The 20737-nt window shown below is 41.6% G+C and overlaps 2 protein-coding genes across 3 annotated transcripts in view; both read right to left on the reverse strand.

The window, feature by feature from the left end:
* Positions 1 to 348: 348 nt before the first annotated feature.
* On the reverse strand, positions 349 to 7076 carry LOC140908854 (uncharacterized). The gene is made up of 4 exons (XM_073336759.1): positions 6804 to 7076; positions 3274 to 3437; positions 1467 to 1987; positions 349 to 809 (listed from the first exon to the last, which is right to left on the reverse strand). Exons 1-4 carry the CDS (start codon positions 7074 to 7076, stop codon positions 667 to 669), a joined length of 1101 nt encoding a protein of 366 aa, XP_073192860.1. The 3' UTR covers positions 349 to 666.
* Positions 7077 to 10956: 3880 nt separating this feature from the next.
* ACTR2 (actin related protein 2) overlaps positions 10957 to 20737 on the reverse strand; it is a 42345-nt gene continuing 32564 nt past the window's right edge. For both annotated transcript variants that reach the window (XM_073339472.1, XM_073339473.1), the window contains 5 exons: positions 18831 to 18967; positions 16529 to 16678; positions 16042 to 16187; positions 15408 to 15540; positions 10957 to 14055 (listed from right to left, as the gene is read on the reverse strand). In XM_073339472.1, coding sequence (XP_073195573.1) covers positions 13885 to 14055; positions 15408 to 15540; positions 16042 to 16187; positions 16529 to 16678; positions 18831 to 18967 — 737 coding nt within the window. In that variant the 3' untranslated portion in view covers positions 10957 to 13884. The remainder of the gene's footprint in view (positions 14056 to 15407; positions 15541 to 16041; positions 16188 to 16528; positions 16679 to 18830; positions 18968 to 20737) is intronic.

Consider the following 20737-nt stretch of genomic DNA (forward strand, 5'->3'; position numbering starts at 1 on the left):
TTTTGAGCAGCCAGCTACCAGGGCTGTCAGAGGGGCCCAGAGTGGGGCACGTCGAATCAGGGAGGCTTTGAAGCAACACTTGGAAAATGAAAACCAGCAATGTATATCCCTGTGATTGGTGCTGCCATGTTACATTACATGTAGTGGTCCTAGGAAGCAATGGTGACATTTTGGAGCCTTACATTCCAGCAAGCACAGGATTAAACCGCCTGTGTCTGTATTGGCAGTGCCTGCTGTCTCAATTCGTAGGAAACAAATCAAGATGTTACCCTTCAAAAACTTTGCTTTTATTGCACAAGAACAGCTGCCCCCCCCGCCCCCCCCACACACACGGAAAGGAGGTGCCAGGGGAGGGCAGGCTTTTAGAGCTCTGTGTAGGTCCAGCTATCATTCTGAAAGTTGTCCCAGGGGGTGGAGTGAAGGGGAAGCGAAGACGTCCCGGAAAGTGGAAAGGACTGTGCGGGCGGAGTTTCAGGGGAGGGGGGGCATGGAGAAGGGTTCTGAATGTGCTGCAGGGGCGGGCAGGCACGCCCGTACCTGCTTAGTCTGCAGAATTATTAAGGACTTCAGCATCTGCGTTTGCTCCTCCATGACTTTAATCACCTGCTCAGTAGTGTCCTTAACAAACTCCTGATCTTCTTTTCTGTCCTGCCTTTCAGCTTCCCTCTATGCCTTACGTTCCCTTTTCTCTGCATTGGAGCAGTGCAGTATGGCCCGGAACATGTCTTCTTTGCTGGGTCTTGGGCACTTTCTTATCTGGCGGAGACACTCGGCTGGTGTATATGTAGGGGTGTTCCTGAAGGCCACATCTGCCAAAGCACAAGGAACAATGCACAGAAGCATGATTGTTAAATTCACTCACAGCATTGAAACATTTCAGTTAAATACACCTTTTGCAACATAACAGTCACTTTCTCACTCACCCTTGGCAAGCACACATGTCTACAAACACCAAAGCATGGTGAGTGTTGGCTGGGGGGGGGGGGAGTGTGCTCTACATGGGGGGGGGAAGAGCATTCTGCAAGCCGCCTAGGGAAAAAATAAAATTCTCCCACACTTGTCCATAGGCGGGGTTCATTGTAGCAGACCTCTCACTGCTGAGGGTAAGCAGGGAGGCGAGGGTACATCTACTACACTTGTGGCTTCCGCCCTGCTCCCTATGCTGGTCACCTGTGTGCCACTTTGGTCCCTGCACAAGTGATTGCCGAATGGCACAGGAAAGTTTCCTACAATGGGGAAGGAACAAAGCAGCTCTGCCAAGGAACCTTCAGCAGAGGATTACTGAGTATCTTTAGGAAAGTTTCCTGGAGATCTCTCTGGAGGAGTCCTGGGAGATCTCAGCATGCATCAACACCCTGTTCTGCTATACTGATTAGCTACCCAGGGAAATGTCCAGCTCACAGCCAGCCTTATACATTTCTATACCCTGAACCCACCTCTGCACTACACAAACCACAGCCACTTACCAGGTGTCTCCTCTCCCGCTTCTTGCTCACTGGAGAGCAACTGCTGAGAGTTGCTAGACAGCTCCGGAGTGGTGAACAGTTCCTGGCTGCCTGCCCCACCAGGCGACCTCACCAGGAGCTCCATATGGTTGTCTAACTCCACCTCTTCGTCAATGACTACTTTCTCCAGGTTGGGTCCTCTTTCCACTGCCTCCAGACCTGCCAAAATATCTACAGTGCTCTTGGTGGTGGGGTCACTACCAAAGATCGCATCCAGCTCCTTATAGAACTGGCAGGTCTTAGGTGAAGCACCAGAGCAATGGTTTGCCTTATGGTACGCCTGCCTCAGCTCCTTTATCTTTGCTCTGCACTGCACTGTGTCCTGATCATAGCCTTTTTCACACAAGCCTCGAGAAATGTGCCCATAGGTATCAAAATTCCTATGGCTCAAGTACAGCTGGGACTGCACAGCGTCTTCTCCCCATATACTGAGCAGATCCAGCAGCCCCGCAGTGGTCCAAGTGGGAGAGCGTTTGCTGTGACTTTTATAGTAGATGTATATATTTTACAGAACATATATGGAAAAGAAAGCAAGGGCTCTGGTCACAAAAGAGCCTTTCTGCCTTTTCAAGTTGAGCTCCTTCATTATGCCCTTTGGGGCCTGATCCTGCATCATGTCAGTCAATGGGTGTTTTAACACTCATTTGAGTGGGAATATGATTGATCCCTCTCTGTGCATGGTCATGCAGTTTGTGTCAATTTGCAAATACAATGTTACTGGACAAATCTCTCGCCCACCCCCCACAAATGCTGGTGCAGTTGTCATTTCTTTCTAAAGCCAGGTTTGTAACACAGTGCTCAAGTTTGCAAAAGGATCAAATTGTCACGTGGTACACAGTAAATCCACAGTAACTTTGACTTCAGTGCAGTTATTTCTGCTGTACTCTGGTGACACTGAGAACAGATTTTGCCCCTAAAGAGGGATTTTCCTTGTTTGTTTTTTATGTAAATGCTACTGTCTGTGTAGCAAGCGAGTGGTTTTACAGGCAATTAAATCTTTCAGTTATCGGAACTGCACAGTAATAGAAAACTGTAACATCATAGCCTGGGAATCAAACACAATAAAACAAATGTGATCCATTTTTACAGTTGTAATTCAGCATGTGCAATAATGTTGCTTTCAAATCTGTGCTTAATTGCCAATAAACTGAAAATCATTGAACACACTTTTAGCTTGGATAGCCGCTTTCTTTTGTTTTTGTTTTTTAAACATTGAGTTACATTTGACAGATCTCCCTGGAGCTAATTTAAGGAGGCCCCAGATTGTCTATCCAACCTCTTTTGTTTACATGTATGAAACCTGCAACAAATTTAGACACAACACTAGCCAGTCCCCTATCCCCCTGACAAGAACAGCTGCATAAAGATGACTTAAAACTGCAACGTACCCTTTTGATTATTAGCTCTTGGCAAACTTGATGGTGGGATAACTTGATGATGGTGTAATATTTGTCCTGTAAATGTCTTCTCCCTTGAAAATTACATGTTGGGGTTTTTGGAGGGCAAATTTGCATTTGAACCAGCACCTTTTCCTTGGTGATAGAGGGAGCATATGGTGAATTGTTTCAGTACAGGGGTGAGTAGTTCCGGATTTGTGTCCCCCCCTGTAAAATAAAAGCAGAGGAATAGCTATAGAATGAGTCTGTCTGATTTCCAGTCCCACTTTTCCATTCATAGGTACTTTTTAATCCAGTTATCATTGTAATTAGAGACCATGTGGTCTAGTAACAAGGCCACTGCACTGGCAGTTGGTAAACCTGAGTTATACTTTTGGATCTGCCACTGCATGACCTTTGGGCAAGTCCTGTCACCTCTATTTCCTCTCCGCCCTTTGTATCTCTCATCTGTGTAGACTGTTGGTATATCTACACTGGAGCTGTAAATTCCAGCTTGAGCAGACATACTTGTGTCAGCTCCAATTGAGTGAGCACGCTAAAAATAAGAACAATGGGAGCAGACAAGTACACCCCTAGGGTCTCTGAAGGGAATGTACTTGGGGCGGCTAGCCTCTCATGCTGCTGTGGACACACACTGTTTTTAGTGCGCTGACTTGATGCGAGTGAGCCCGGCTATGTCTCCTTGGGCTGGAATTTACACATCCAGACTGAAGTGTAGATGTTCCTTTCAGAGGACGGGACTGTCTCCTCTGTATCTTTATATAGTACCTACCACAGCAGGGTCCTGAGCTCAGCGGGGGCCTGTAAGTGCCACCATCAACCAAATAATTAATATTAATCATTCAACTCAAAGTACAAGTGGTTTGTATTGTCACTTCTTGTTTGTTCATTTAATTCAAATTCAGCCCTGGGAAATTAAAGTCAAATGGACACATGTGCTCTCAAACTTGCTATTTATATTTAAAACTATTAATATGTTGGCTTAGAACATAACTAAATATACAGAAACATGAACCTGCTATGTTATTAATTCAGTTTTAGCTCAAGCCTCATCTACTTAAGCTTTTTATTCCTTTTTAAAAAGGTTTAAATATTAGCTAGGACTCAAATAAGTCCCTTGAGCATTTGACTTTTTACAAAGTCTTGCCCATCTCAAATGCTTTCCTGAGGCTCTTTTTTGTTTATCCAACACAATTTCCTTCCTTCCTTCACGTCCAGTCCTCTTTGCTCCCCTGGGGCTTCTTATGATAGGCTAGCCACTAATCATGTACTTCTGCCCCAGAAGCATAGATAAAGGCTTCCTCCCAAGGCTTCCAGTCCAAGGAGGATGTAAGCCGTAATGGTAATCTTAAACAACACTGCTATTCATTGTTTTAGAGATCTGGGAAATATCTTTAAATTCAGCTTGCTGAATTAGCTGCTCCTCGAGTAACCCACAGCTGCTGCCTATCTGTCCCATTACGTTTTACAAAAAATGCAGCAATTCTCATTACATACAATATTTTTTCAACAGATGGGCCTTCCATTAGGTTATGTCTCTGTGTGGCTCTGTTGCCATGAATGCATACACAGAAACATTTTCGTTTGTACTTCATTTACCACCACCCGCCTCCCCCACTGCCCCAAATAAATAACCCAACAACTCTGGAAAAAGCATTAGAAGACAGGGATTTTCAGTTGTTCAGATGGAGCAAAGATGCTGGAGTGCTCCAGAAGGCAGCCTCGGGCAGGAGCGGACACTTTTTAGGTTAAAATAGCATGACTGATCCCTGAAAAATGGAACTGTGAGCTGCTTTAGGACCTGAGCCTGCAACCAGTTAACATATGTGAGCATCTCCATTGGCTTTGGGGGGACACCTCTCATGAGTAACTTTACTCGCCTGTATAACTGCTGGCAGGATGCCCCTCACCCTTTGGTTTCCCATCCTCCCAGTTTTAGGGGCATACTTTGAAAGTAAGTAATAAATGCCATGGACAAAACCCTGTTCCCCTCCCACTTTGAGTGGTGGCAGAAAGTACTGGGTGTACTGGGAGAGGGAAGGTAACTCAAGCTCCTGCAAGTACTCAGCACCCTGTGATGAAGCCTTGTGAACAGGATCTCAAAGAAGGAGGTTGCTTTTTGGGGCACAGCTCATACATCTACACTATCTTTTTGGGGCAGAGCTGTAGATCCTCTGACCAACCTCACCAGCAAGCCTGGAGGCTCTTGAGGCTGAATTAGTGTCTGCACAGCACCCTGTGTATGTGGAAGAAGAGATTCTCTCTTCGCAGCCTCCTGAACACAGACACCATTTATCCAGGCTTTGCACAGGGGAGAGGGCTTACCCCTTGGTATGGAGACATTGCCTTAAAGGATGCCCAGAATCTATGCATTTGCCCTGAAGATACTATAGTGTAGCCACACTCATTGCATTAAACTGGCCTTAGGGGATGACTTTTATCTATAACGTATGTTTAAAAAAAAAAACCCACCACCACCAGCAAAAAAACCCACCCAAAACTGACAGTTTTATACTGCTAGCTCCATGCACCCAACCATCCATAAGGGTCTGTCCAGCTCTCATTGATTCCAAGAGTTGGATCAGACCCAAGCAATTAGTTAATTCTCACAACTATTTGGTGGGACAGAGAAGGACCACTATCTCCCTTTTAAACTGAGTGCAGATGCATTAAGTGACATGGCCACGGGCACACAATGAGTCAGCAGCAGAACTGCCAGTGGGACTCAGACATCCTGAATCCTGGGTCTCTGTTCTAATCATCAGACCACAGTGGCAGCATCTTGTTTTTCCCTGTCACAAGCTGTGTACATCTTATCCCACCCTCTCAGCTCAGGCTGATACCAACTTCTGCTGGAGAGAGAGACAAGCTTTCCAGCTCCACAGAGCTCTTTTTCAGGTCTGAGAAAGGTAATCAGACCTGAAGAGCTCGGTGAAACTCAAAAGATTCTCTTTTTCACCAACAGAAGCTGGTCCAATAAACAATATTACCTCGCCCACCTTGTCTCTGTCATATTCTGGAACCAACATGGCAACAATGCTGCAAATAAAAAATACTCAACTAACTGCCCATGAACAAGCTACGGACCAATGATTCTCAGAAGTTATTTAGCAAATAGTTTTGGATTAACACATTTGGAAAAAAACCCCAACAACCCTGCTCTGATTGCAGACAATACATAAATAGAGACAAAATTAGTGAAATGACGTGATCCAAAGTGCATGCCAAGTCTTCCATTGCCTTAAATTAGTCAAGGCTTATTTGCCTTGCTTGTTTTTAATCACAAGATCAAGTAACAATGGTAATGTCATCAAGGTAGAATAAGTGTTTCTACCTTCAGCTATTGCTCAGTTCTTAAAGCTGCTTTGCAAATGCACTTTTGTCATGTACTCCATAGTGTGTGTGTGTGTATATATATATATATAGCGGAGGAGAGGAGGAAGGAACATGGCTTGAAAAACCTTCTTTTGGCCTAAGTGGGAATAGTCTCTGAGAGAGTTTGTCACTGGTCCAAGCTAGCTGGGGTTTAAATGCTTTCCTCAGCTTTTCTCCCTAAATCAATGTGAATATTCTTGGCAAGCTCTATTACTATGCATGGGGGGCAGCTGTGATTCAAGAAGGGATTTTCCCCCCCTTTCTACTGTCCCAGTCTTCCTGTCTGATGCAGATGTGATCTTTTCCCTCTGCCTGTCTAACAGCTAATCATTTTATCAGACAAGCCAAGAGGCTGAAGAAAACAGACCATGCATATTCTTGACAAGCAACAACTGTACTAAAATGGGGGGAGGGTCACTCCCTTCTGACTTCACTACCTAACAAAAACTTCCAAGAATAGAATGAATTCTGTTCCCTAAGTTAGCAGCCCGCCTTCAAAAATGCAAATCTTGCAGCAAATCTCTACCTGCACATGGGAAAGCCATTTAGATACAACATAAAGGAGACGTCGCTGAAGCGCATAGCAGGATCTTTGAGGAGTCCAACTTTTTGTTCTTAATGTTTCTGCTGGAGATTGGTGGAGGTGCTTGCAGGGCTCTTGTCTCAAATCCAAAGGTGCCCGTTTGCTGTTTCCATTTGTACGATTGTTCTTACGTGACACCCGCAGAACAGCGTGGGAGGAGCGTAAAGAATGCACAGTGGTGGGGAAAGGCACTGTATTTACACCTTCCATTTTCATGTCGTACAGCATTGTAATATCAGAGGAACATGAGCCCTAAAATTATTCCTTTCAAAATTAAATTCCCTCTGAGTAAACAGATGAATGGGTGAGGAATAATCCCACCCATCTGGGAATAATCCCAGTCGCTCATTTAACAATCTAACCTGTCCAGTGAACAGATTCTAAGGTAAACAGAACCATTATGATCAGCTAGTTTGACCTCCCCAACAACACAGACTATAGATTTCCCCAACGATTCCTGCATCTGTCACCATAGATTGTTCTTTCTAATTGCTGCCTTTCAAACACAAACAGAAGAAGAGACTCAAACTCATGGTTAGGTGGTGCCCCACTCTGGGCACTTCCTCTGTGCGGTTAGTCACAGTATTTTCAGTTTGCATTGTATCTTGTCACAAGGGAGACCCAAGCTTACTCACAGGCTAGGTCATCCTTATTCTAGTGTAAGCAAACAGGAATCATCTTTTACAAATCATGCTAGTGATCATGTGAATAATCAAACTAATACATCCTCAGTACTGAGACAGAGAAAAATACCTGATGGGTCACCCACACCACATCCTGCCAAAGTCTAGGTGTTATACCTTCCAAGTGCAGCTCAATGATGCTACACCAGATCTTAGCCAAGAATGAATAGTATGAATAGAATGTTCACTTGGTCACCCACCTGTGTTTTAAGCACTTGTGTAATTAGGTAATTATCTATTAAATTACACAATAGTTTGGTCCTGCATGCTACTTGGATTCATTTGCCATTTAGCCTCTAAGGCTGACCATGTTTTAGAAATTCTAGTTACAGTGATAACATTTAAAGTTCTAACATCCTATTTACAGCTAGTCTTTCCTACTGGGAGAAACCTACAGCATTATGAGAATTAGCAAATCCACCCAGCTTTTACTTGAGTTGCCATGTTGTTTATTGAAGATGCATGTTAAAAGACGGCTCAATGATCCAAACCAGAAGAAAACCCTAAGCTGTTACAAAGGGACACTGACTAGTGCCGAGGTGGTGCACAGCTCCCAAACAGGGGACAACTCTTTCCTTTAGCATTTTGTGGCTGGAGGTAGGTGTGACAGACACCACGAGGAGGCTGGACAGTTCTCCAGATCCTGCCTTTCAAGTCTTTAGAACCCTCCCACCTCAACTTTTCTGCTGGGGCCAAGAAAGGTGGCAGCAGGGGTGCAAGGGATGGGTGGTACGGGAAAGGGAAGTGCAGCAAAGGTGCAAATTTGGACTGGACACCCCCGCATGAGTGTCACTGCTTTTAGAAAGTCAGCGTGTGCCTGGCGCACATGAAACGTGTGCTGTAAGCTCTGCTTTGATGTCAGCAAGTACCAATTAAAAAATGCCTGAAGAGATTTAAAATGCTTTGTTTCTCTCTAGGTTGGGCAGATTAGAGAAAATTGGTGCAGAAGGATCCCTGAAACATCTAAGTTTCAGGGCAAATAAAGAAATCGGCTGGGGGAAAGGGTGCACTGGGGACAGCTTTACAGGGGGGTGGACCCACCTCTCCCCAGGGGTTGGGTTCAACTCTCCTTGCTGCTGGCAATTGATAAGTTTTCAAACATTCCTGCATTTGGGGGCACAGGTAGCCTGGGCAAAAGGCCAGGGCTCCATTTCCCTTCCCAGTTTTGTAGCTGGGATGCACCAGTTGGGTTGGCAAGATGAGTCAGAGCCAAGTTCCATTAAAAGATTCCTAGCTCTGTCTCCTCCTAAGGAAGCTTAGTTCCTATTCTAGCTTAACCTTCTCATGTTTATGTCTAATTTCTCTGAAGGGAGGAAAAAATAGACCGGCTGAGCCAAAAGTTTCCTCTTTCCCTAAAATTCCCTTCCTGCCCAACCTAGTCAAAGGCTCAGGATAGAGACAGCTAAGTTCAGGGAGCATTTCTACAACTGTCAAAGACCCGTTTTAAAACATGTATCCTTTGCCTACGATTAGTAGTCTTGGCAGTCCTGCTTTGGAGAAGAGATGTAAACACAGGTATTGGGAAGGTGGGTTATGCCCACGGATGGTATTTTGGTAGAAATGTTTTGAGAATGTAACTCATAACATGCAGAGCTACGTACTACTGTCTGCATCACAGTTTTGTCCTGCCTTCTTTGCTTGTGCATGGTCTTCTGAAGACCAGCAAAATTCCTGGCATAAGGAAGAAGTACAAGTTGGGAGTCGCATCGGTTTTCCTCAGGCCTGCTGGGCCTCGAATGCTGACATTTCCCCACTACAGGATGACTTTGCTCCAGAAACCAGCACAAGGTGAGCTGCCAGTGAAAACATTCTTAGTCACCCATTTCACTCTCAATAGGTGGACTTGGACAAAACAATTACTCAGTATACATTTTTTAACGGTGGCTACAGAGTAACATCAAAGACAATTTGAAAAATTTTCATGCAATTTTCATGTTTGCCAGAACACAGGCAAATGAGCATAATTTAAGGTTGATTCTCTGTAGTGTTCAAACTGCTTGGCATACGTTGCCACAACAGAGCAGTATGGAAAGGGCTGTAAACACAAGGAAGACGTGCTTTTATCACAATCCAGTGTCATGGGCAGAAACAGTCACATTAAAGAAAAGAAACCTGGAAAATGGTTACTGAGAACATTCTGTATGGTGATGGGAGATTAGAATTTTTTTCCCTTCCTCCATTAAGGTCCTAGCTACAAGCATTTGCACACAGCACAAAACTCACCTGACCCAACTACAAAGACAATTGTAAGAAGAAAAGGAGGACTTGTGGCACCTTAGAGACTAACAAATTTATTTGAGCATAAGCTTTCGTGAGCTACAGCTGAAAGCTTATGCTCTAATAAATTGGTTAGTCTCTAAGGTGCCACAAGTCCTCCTTTTCTTTTTGCGGATACAGACTAACACGGCTGCTACTCTGAAAAAAGACAGTTGTGTTCACAGCAGCATTTGTCACAATACAACCACATGTATCTACATCTACCATGGTGCCTAATGGTGTTTTAGTTCATCCTAGGTAAACCTGGGCAATTACCCCAAGTTGCTCAACAGGGGGCAGAGTGCCCAGCAGATATACAGACATGGCAGTGCCCTGCGAAACTGGCCAAACTTGGTTCAATCAGGGGCAGTATTCTATATGCCAAAAGGGGTACAAGAAAAAAATTGTGTGCTCCACCCAATGCTGATGGCCAGTGTGAAACAATTAGCTGACACACTTTATCTAGTATTAGCTTTAGTGTGCGTGGACCAAGCCATGGTTAAAACCAATCGTGTCACTAACCAGTTACCAAACCCACTGAAATTTGTGGGGTAGACAGGGCCCAATGCTAAAAAGACACGAACACTGTGCTATACAAAGCTGCTTCATATTAAGTGCAGCTTTTAAAACATATCTACCTATCCCCTTTCAACTAGGGCAATTCTTCACTTTATCGATTAAGACAGGAAGAGTATTTAGCACCCTGCCACTTAATGCCAAGTGTTGTTTTCATATTGAAAAAAGTATTACTTTTGAAGGCTTTTCTTGGTCACTGGGCCAGTACTGTCCAGTGTATTCTAAAGTCAATGGAGCTGAGAGCTCTTAGCACTTCACAGGATCGGAGACCCAATCATAGTACCTAGCCCGGAAAATCATAGCACTTGCCAGCCTGAATTCTGAACTGAGATTAAGAGTCTTGACAAGATTTTCTCTCATTGATGTATTTCTCCTCTACATAGGTATTTAATCCTAGATCCAGCAAGGGGTGCTGGTGCATTTCTAAATGCGCCAGTGATCAATAGGGAGCTTGTTATGTTGATTTCTCAGATTCTCTAGTTAGCCGTCCATAACATTCCAATTTAAGTGGCTGATTAAAGGAGAAAATATAATAAACAACAGAATTGTGACTTCCCAAAGGAGACACAGCAAACATGAGCTACTTTGAAAAATCTGATTTTATTTTTTAAATTGAAAAGACCTGTCAATTTGTTTCAGTGGATGTTTCTCTTTCCAGTCATAGTCTCAAACGTCACCGTGTTTTAACATTGCTCAGAACAGTATAAAAAAAGCCATTCATGTTAATAGCTACACAGATTAACATCCTAAAACACATTGTGTTTTCAAAGCAGGTACGTTTAAAAATAGGTTGTTCACGAGAACTCTTACAATTGCTGAGGCATCCTGTGTTTATGCTTAGACTCCCGTTAACGTTAAATTGTAAATTTAACTTGGTATTTGGTTTTTAAAAAGTTAAAACCAGATTGCTTTCACAGCAACACAGAAGTTCTGAAGTGGGAAATCACACACACGAGAGGGAACTGCACTGAGCACAAGAACACCCATTCAACACACAAACATGCCATTTTGATCATGTCTAAATGCGCTCTCTCAAACCCAGGATAGCAATAATTTTAAATGCTCGGGTTTAATATAAATACAGAGTCTCCATAGAAACTCCAGTTACTGCAAAACTGAGCGACATCTGTTGCTCATGGTGCTGTGAAGTACTCAAGCCTAAGGGTCTGATCTTGCAATCCTTACTTACACAGACACACCTACCTGAGGCCAGTATGAGAACTTGAGCAAAGGGTTGTGCAGGGTCAGTCATTAAATTTGAATGTTCAAATGGCACACTGTTATTCTAAAAATGTCATTCTTTGGTTTACTTCCATGGCTTTTGGACACACTGAGAACGAAGAGACATGCACCATGTGAGAAGCCACAACGGCTATTTGTTCTAAAAGCAAGTCTTCTACTGTTGACGGCTGAACGGCATTTCTAAAGCATATCCGGTATTAAACTTACAGGAGTTCAGAGTACCCCTTACAACCATATCCCCAAAATCTAGTAACCATTGTAAGTGCATGCATTGAGGCATGACCGGCATGCCTATAAATTCATATTGTTCAAGTTAAGGGTAATCACAGCTGCAAAAAACTACTCTTCTGTAATTAAATGGTCACTATTAACAGTCCTTCAGTGACTGTTTTAGTATGAAAGACACGTAGACATGGTTATGCTTTCAGCCAAAAGGAAGGTCTCTCTCTATCAATTTAGGAACGAAAAAAAAAGTTTCTGGAATCAAAGCAAGTTTTACATATTGCAGTGTTCGATGAGGACTAAATGTTCAAAGAGAGATGTGTGTAATTGTCAGGTCTTAGCATATACACGAATGAATGCAATGTCATGCACACCAAACTTGGAAAGTCTGTCCCTACTCCCACAACAGATCTTGGCTCTGCTGTTGTTAAATGTAGTAGTAAGGTTTTGGAAAAATTAGGTCAGACATGATATAATTGGATATTTTCAATGAATGGTGAAGTGACACCATGAACAGTTGGATGGAAATGCATACGTGAGCAATTTTTGCTACACTTTGCAGCCAGGCAGCAGATTTTACTCAGAGGATATTACCTGTATTTCCTGTCAACAAGAAAATCATGCTGGCAACTAGATTAAAAAAAATTATCAGACATCTTATTACCAGTAACATCTATTTTTCAATGAATCTCAGCTTTTAATGTGGTTTTTGGAAACAACATTCCCAACGCTGGTTTTACTTCCTTCCCCATAAGTATCAAAAATCAAGACTAGACAGAGTGAATTGTGGATATTTACCAACTAGCAACAAGTCTCACATGTCAATGTTATATTTAACTGCAACAAATATAGGTCATTCTTCATAACCTACTGCCAGTGGTTGTTATAAATATCTGCTTGCTTTATTTAAACAAACACTGGTCAGTTAAGATGAAAGATTCATTTACAATAACTACTTGGCACAGGATTCAGTACTTGCAAATTTTAATAGAAGCGCTTCTGATGTACACAAAAGCGCTTACAACAAGCTTTTACAACTCAGTTTGTTGGGGTATTTTATTGTATCTAATTAGAATTATTACAAGTATTTTTAAAAATGTTATTTTTCAATAGATTAAGATTTAGACTCCAGACCCAGCTGCTCTAAAACTTCTTAGCCAAAGCCTCAAACCCAATGAAATGGAATTGATAATATACCAGCTCTTGCTCTCTATTACATAGACACATCATGGTACCAAAATTTAACTATAAAAAGAAAAGTATTTCTAAATAGAAGTTGACCCCCAGTGTCCCCTAGCAGTGAAGCTATATAACATCAAGAAAGTATAAGGCTAAGAATTTAAATTTGTCAGCATACTGGAGGTTTCTGATATGTATTGGTTTGTGGCAATAACTGCTTAGATGGCCATTCTGAAGAAACGCACCATGAAAAGCCCCATTGACTGTGTCATTTTGTTTAGGAATTCTGTCAAACAGTTGCAGATAAACTGTGTTAGAAGGCAGTTTAAGTGTCCAGTACATTTGGAGTCAACCTATGTTGGAACCGTGTGGAAAGCCATTTGGGCTGGTTAAACCAGTTCCTAACTGGTTTTAATCAGAATTCCTAACTGTGGTAAAAAATGCCAATGGAGATGGCGGCCAAAGATGCAAAGGTAAACACCACAATAACGTGAGGGTAAAAGTTGCTGCCGACAGGTTTTCTTATGCTAAGAAAGGCACACCACCCCCAGTGAGCTAGAGAAAAAAAAGCCAGCAGAACTACAGTAATAAACCCAGAAGAAAAAAGCCTACCAGAATTGCCTTCCTGAGAAGGAACAATGCAGTAGACAGGCTGCTCTTGCTCTGTTTTGTTTGCAGGGAAGTGGTCAAATTTAGCCATATTAACAAACATTTAACAAAAGCTACCCCAAGAAGCCAGAACAAAACCTGACCTTTGGGTCAAAGGGCACAGACAGGCCTTTCCATGTCATGTAGCTGAATGAGTTCAAAGATTGGCAATGAAGGAATAAAAGCTTTAGACATGTGATGGGAACAAGGTCAGGAGTTTATCGAACAGTCACACCAAGCTTCTCCAGCACACGCACTCCCTTTTCTTGGTATTCTTGTCGGGTCATCCAGAAGTTGTCTTTGTCTTTCATGATGTCTGCTAGAACTGCACCACCCAGAAACACCATGTGCTTTCGACGAGGTGGATCTTCAATACGGATCTTAAATTTCTAAGAAGGAAAAGGGACACGGTATTGTTTGGATTCCTGGGACCCAAAAAAAAAAAAAAAAATCACCCTTTTCTACCATAACAGTGAAACTGAAATTGTGTTTAGTGGGAAAAAAGTGAATGAAATGCTAGGAGAGGGCACGCTGCATGCGAGCTTTCTGTTTGTGCAATCTAAAATAAAATTAATTCATCAATAAAATAGCTACTTTGCATTGGAAATCAGAAACAATTAACTTGTTCTCCAAAACTGCATCTTGAGTGTACCTATAGAGAAGTCCAGGGGTCAGAATCACATTCTAAATTATATGTTCAGCTTTGATAGCTAAGATTATCAGGGAAGTTACCAGTTCATCAATTCACAAAATATTGTACAGTTTATATGACTAGAGTTATACTAAGTCTCAGGTGGGTGGAGGAATGGAAAGGATTCCACACCTGGGTTTCTACTTTAACTATTCTATATTCCCTTACAGAGCAGACAATTGAACCCCACAGACTGCACTATTTTGCATTTTAAATGTGTGATTATTAAATATATAAGCCACCAAACTAGGAATATTTAAAAATGATAAAAGAATGTTGTGCTTTCGTGACTAATTAGTATAGTTTAAATATTCTGGCTACCTATATGATTAGCTCAGTCCAATTATGATCCAGAAAACATTCTTCAAATGAGTCCTCTTTGGGGATTTAGAGAGCAAATGTTTTATTAAAATGTATTTTGTTAAAAGGTATTTTGAAAAAAATTTGGATGTAATTCAAGACTTAAAAAAAAAAAAAACCAAACCCAAACCCCCTTCATTCCAAAAAGCATTTCCTCTCTAAAGACAAACCTTCCTTCTACAAGGCAGACAGCAACACAATGCAATCTTAGTTCTGCAATTCTCGTGAGTGGTACGTCTGCCTACTACAATTACCTATGAATTAAAGGGAAGGAAAAGACTGAGCCACACAGAGTAATTGTGGAATGTGGTATTAAATATAAAAATTCAAGGATAAAGAGGCAGGTAAGCATCCAAACGCTGGATTTCTTAAGGTGCCAAGTTAGGTCTGAGTGCAGGACTGCTCACCAAAGTTTAACAGCACATATTTACATTGAAACTCTGCTTAACCTTCTGAAGTAACCTAGTACTGTGGCCTTGTTTCAAGTGTATTGAAACAGGTCACCAGGATGGCTATTCAAAGCCTGTATTGGTCATTCTGAAACACTGATGTTTCAGTTAGAGAGGATAGGATGTGAATACTTCACATACTGCTTTTTACATCCTATTGCTGACCATCTCACTCCCTCTAGTGGTAGTTCAGGATATCTGATCTATCTACAAATTAAGCAATTAATCAATCACTACTTACAGAGAGTTTTTCTACATCTCCTTTCAGGACCCCTTCCAGATACAGCTGTTTAAGTTCACGTTCCAGTCGTGAGGGCAGCCCAGGGTACATAGTGGAACCTCCAGACAATACAATGTGCTTATAGAATTCAGACCTAATAGAGGAGAAAAAAAACATTCTTTCTAGTGGCAACAGTTTCTCCTCTGTACAACGAATACAGAAACCCCAATGTGCAGGTAAGTGAAAGTCCAAGAAATGCAGACAGCTGTCACTGAACAGACATGACGCCTTTACAACGAACTCTGAAATAGCTACATATTCTCTTGTTCAGGATAAACTCTCCATGCAATATGCCTTGGAGAGCAGAGATTTTAGGAGTGGAATAACACTGCATGTCCTACATGTATGTTTGTTATTGTTTAGTTCTAAGCACTACAAACCCCATTTCAAAGAGAGGTTATGTTAACTCATGAATACTAACCTCACAAGGAAACACCTTGCTCACACTCATCATTACACCTGTATTTAGAAAATTTATTTTGCCATAAAGGGTCCGGTTTTGTGGATGAATTGATTTTTCCTTGTCCACACTTGTGCCCTGATAGAAGTTTTTTAGAGAAGAAGATCCAAAGCCTTCTAGATGTCCTGCTCTTACCTGGTGTCAATGTCAGCAGCCTGGATGGTATTAAACAGCAGTTCAGCAACACCAACCCCCTCCACATTGATTAAGTGAGGCTGAAACAGAGCTTCTGGTGCCTCAAACCGCTCTCCACCAACTTTGATAATCCTGCCATCAGGGAGCTATAGAATAGAAAGCACAAATTAAAGCTTATTCTGATATTACTTAGATACTAATACATAGTAGACCAAAAAAGCAGGATCTTTCACTGTGAAACAGTACATAATAGGAAAAAAATATTTTTCCAAAAACTTACTTCAGTTTCAAGCCATTACAAAAAACATTGTTTAGTATTGTTGAAAGAAAGTTCTAAGTCTTGCAGTCATTTTATAACGTAATTTGCAGCTATTTACAAAGGCAAGGAATCTGTTACTTGAAATGGTGTTAACTTATACTGGAAGGGAGTCTTCATCATACAGGTTTTCAACTTCAAAATTGATATACATCTCTCGTATACACTCACCGTATAGGACTCAACTAGTACTGTGGTCTCTAAGGCCAGTTTCTGCTCCTGTACAATGTTGTATCCCACATAACATAACTTCTCCTTGATCATACGAACAGTTTCAAAGTCAGCAGAATGGTTGAAGGCATATCCTCGCAGCAAGAGCAGCTGATGGCAAAAGAATGTTGGGTTAGCAATAAACTTGGAGTGGCTCAGTTCTCATGATCTGTGATTACGTGTATAATGTACATTTAATTGATTGCTACCCTTCTTTTGTATTTCTCAGGAGAAACGGAGACTTCTCCAAAGACAAATTAAATGAAAAATGTGACAAGAATCAAGTTTAAGAAAATAAGGGGAAGAGTCAAATTGCATTTATTTCGATCAGCGTGAAAATGACAGTATAACTCTGAAAAGCGGAAGATACGTTCCACGCTACAGTTTTCACTATGATCTTTACAAAGGAAATAGTGAAAGAAAGATCTAACAGATTGTTCTTTTTCTTGGGATTTCATTTCAAAATTTGGAGATTCATTGTGATTTCTCAATCCGGCTGATTTCGTTTAGGTCTTTATAGGTTGTAGCAACAATACAATTGATTTTAAATTTGACCACTCTATTGACTGGAACAGAGTCACTTTTACTGAAGAAAATGCATACGTTCCTCATTGCCATATGAATATTGGGAAAGATTTTCCCACATACTTGAAAATCTTTAAAAGAATTACTCTAGCTCTGAAAAAACAACGAGAAGTCCGTGTGGCACCTTAGAGACTAAAATTTATTTGGGCATATGCCAAAATAAATGTGTTAGTCTCTAAGGTGCCAAATGTGCCCAAATAAATTTGTTAGTCTCTAAGATGCCACGTTGTTTTTGCTGATACAGACTAACACGGCTACCACTCTGAAATCTAGCTCTGAAGATTCACAAGCCCAGAACGTATTCTCCATCAATTTGAGTGGCTAAATCCCAGGCTACGTTAGTTTTTGATTGCCAGTCAAAGAGGTCATGAACTTGAGTAACAGTTTTACCAAACAGAATATGTGAAATCCTTTCAGGTATGCAGTCAATGGAACCATTAACTGAAACTCACTATGGGAACCTCTCCAAATGGAATTCCCCCACATCAGGTGGGACCAAATTCAGAAATAATGTATTAGGGAGTGTAAGTTACTTACCAACTTAGACTCTCGTGCAGGTATCTACTTATACCTTCTGGTTCATCGCTACGCAAGTCACACTTACTGACAGCTCCCTTTTGAAGTCTGACTCTTAGAGTATAACTCAGTCTAGTATGAATGTTTTTGGAGGGAGATGAGGCAGAATTTGGTGCAGCACATCTCAAGCCCAGTATTTTGGAAATGGAAGCAATGACCAGGAGGACCTTGTCAGAGGGGGTCCTCCAAATCTTTGGTTTCTCATTGATCCTTCCCTGCCTGACCAATGCCAGAGGACAGGAAGCACCATCCACTATCCACACAGCGAAGCAAGGTCCAAGAATGCAAAATATCCGAACTGCTGAGGCCCCTCCATCCACTCTTTCCAGAACACCATTGGGCAAAGTTCTGGGCTCAGTTTTAAACGGAAATTCCCTGCATGCTGCAAGCAGCTGAATTTAAATTTTAAAAAGGGAGATTTAACAAATGAAATATGAACATTTATGTAAGAGTACAGTAGCCCTGGTGGTGTATGTTGATATTAAATTCAACTCATCCCCACATTTGCCATTTTTAATATATACCAGATAATCACAGGAGCTTGTGTTTAGGGGTGGGCTGGTGGCTGGGGCTTTTGGAATGCAGTTTGTAATTGTGAAATAACCACTTCAGCTGGAAATTTCAGCCTAAATAACGAGCAGTGAAATAGTCAGACAATTTAAATATTACTGCTCTTAGGTTTCATAGGTATCACGGCACTGAGATAAATGGGCCACTTCACACACTGCAGAGCAGCTGTTTAAGGCTGTTTGGAAAGACTAGTACCATCAGTGACCTGATGTACACTGTTTGTAGTTGGAAGGTTCTTCTTGCAACCCATAAGGACTAGAAATGTGTTTTTACAATGGATTCTGAAGCACCATTCTGCAGTAAGGAAATGATCCCACAGCAAATTCCATACCACGTACAGAACCCTGCTTTAAAGCATCCCGAAAAAAGCATACAAGAACAATTTCCCCCTGCAACTGAGAGGAAAGAGGACAGATTTTTCCACTAATAGCAAGCTTTCAACTTTCTAAGCTTCAACTGATTTGAACTTGGATAGTGGCCACATAGCGGCCTGATAGGGACTGTAGCTCCAAGAAATTTTTTTTCAGCTTACCTTGATGAGGTATCTGGTAATATCCCTCCCAGCAATGTCTAGTCGTCTGGTAAGATGAGGAAGAGAGAAACCTTCATAGACTGGGCAAATGTGAGTTACACCATCTCCAGAGTCCACAACAACACCAGTTAATAAGCCTAAGTAAGAACAGTAATATTACATCTGAAAGCAGATACGTAGAACGATACATCACAGTACATTAGGACCCTCCTAACTGGACCAACCGGGTGGCCAGCCTACTGTCCTGATGAAGTAACTGTCCTAATTAAGAGAAACCTTTCCCCTTGTGAAAGAAGTCTGATCACATTTGAAAATAAAATATTGTACTAAAATTAAGTTCTCCACTTCATTTCAACTATTTGTTTTAAGTTTTACTTGGAAAATTCTGTATGAACAGAGATGAACTCCTCCACCCCAATCTTTTAAAAAAAATGCTAGTAACCCTTCTTAAGTGACTGCAGCCCCAGCATATAGAATTTTTTCTCATGTCCTGACATCCCCATAAATCATGTTCCAATTAAATGGAGAATATTTAAACTGGTTAAATGCTGGTTGGGGGCATAAACTCCAGTTTTCTGCATTAATGTGCAAATAGATTAGCCTCATTTTCAAAGATGCTGGACACCTGGAGATATCATTCATGCCACACATACTTTACCTTATTTGAATAACAGAGCAGAATTGTGTGATTTTGGGTGGGGTGGCGCTGGAGTGCATGATTTGAGGCTTCTGTAATTTCATATTTTGTAGGACGTAAACAAAAGCCACTTAAAATTACAGCAGAGCTGACAAACTGGCCATTCTAAATTTGTTTTTCAAAGGACAGTCTCAGCTTAATTTGGGTTTTGTAAAGGGATTTTCCAAACACTTAGGAAGTCTAATTCCAATGAGAAGTTGGGGGTTTTTTTGGTTTAGTCAAGTTACAAGAAACACATCCAGAAAGTGAAACGGCCTCGAATTGGTCATATAAGCAAAATGCAGAAAGCAACTAGTTAGAATTGATGATGAAAAGTAAGGCTCGGTCTACACTTAAAACCTATATCGACATAGCTAAGTAGGTCAGGGGTGTGAAAAAACCTACACCCTGACTGATATAGTATGCTGACGAACTCCCCAGTGTAGACACTGCTAACTCAACAGAGGAGCGCTTCTGTCAACCCAGCTAATGTCATTTGGGGAGATGGTGTTCCTACACTGTCAGAAAAACACTGTCAGTGTAGACTGCACCTACACTAGGGGGATATGCTAGCATAGGCTATGTCTGTGCTACAGAGCTCAAACAGAATCTTTAGTTTTAGTTTCTGATGTGTTATCACAAGCAGACAAACACCTTTAAATATAAGATTCTTAATCTGACAATATCCAATTTACATAGGAATTGTCTCAAAATCACATGCCATGAAATGCAGGCACATACAGAATTATAGGCTAAATTTCCAAACCTTTTGACATCAGTGAGCATTGCAACTGCTCAGCACCACTGACATAGGAGTGTGACTTTAGGCAGTGTTAATAGAGAATCTCAGGCAGTCCCTGAAGTTGAGAGTGGGAAGGAAGTCTGCAGTCCATCCTGCCCTCTGGAGTCCTGTCTCAGAGCCTGAAGTTAGGACAACAGTTTGGGATGCAGGCCCTTGCTCGGGAATAGATATGTTTATCACCTAGCCTGCAGTGGGAATGATGACACTTCCCTCATGCCTAGAAGGAATATAAATTACCAGAAGAAAAATCCCTCCCAGTGAGAATATGTGTGTGCCAAATTTCAGCCTGGAAAGAATTTTTATTGTTCAGCTATGAACCCAATAAACGAGGGGATTGAAGAGAAAAGTTTGGGCATTATCTTAACTGAAGTGTCATAAATGTGTCAGCTGAATTTTAGTGTCATCTTTTACAATCCTTCTATAAGTTCT

Source organism: Lepidochelys kempii, chromosome 3 (genome assembly GCF_965140265.1).
Source record: "Lepidochelys kempii isolate rLepKem1 chromosome 3, rLepKem1.hap2, whole genome shotgun sequence".
NCBI lineage: Eukaryota > Metazoa > Chordata > Testudines > Cheloniidae > Lepidochelys > Lepidochelys kempii.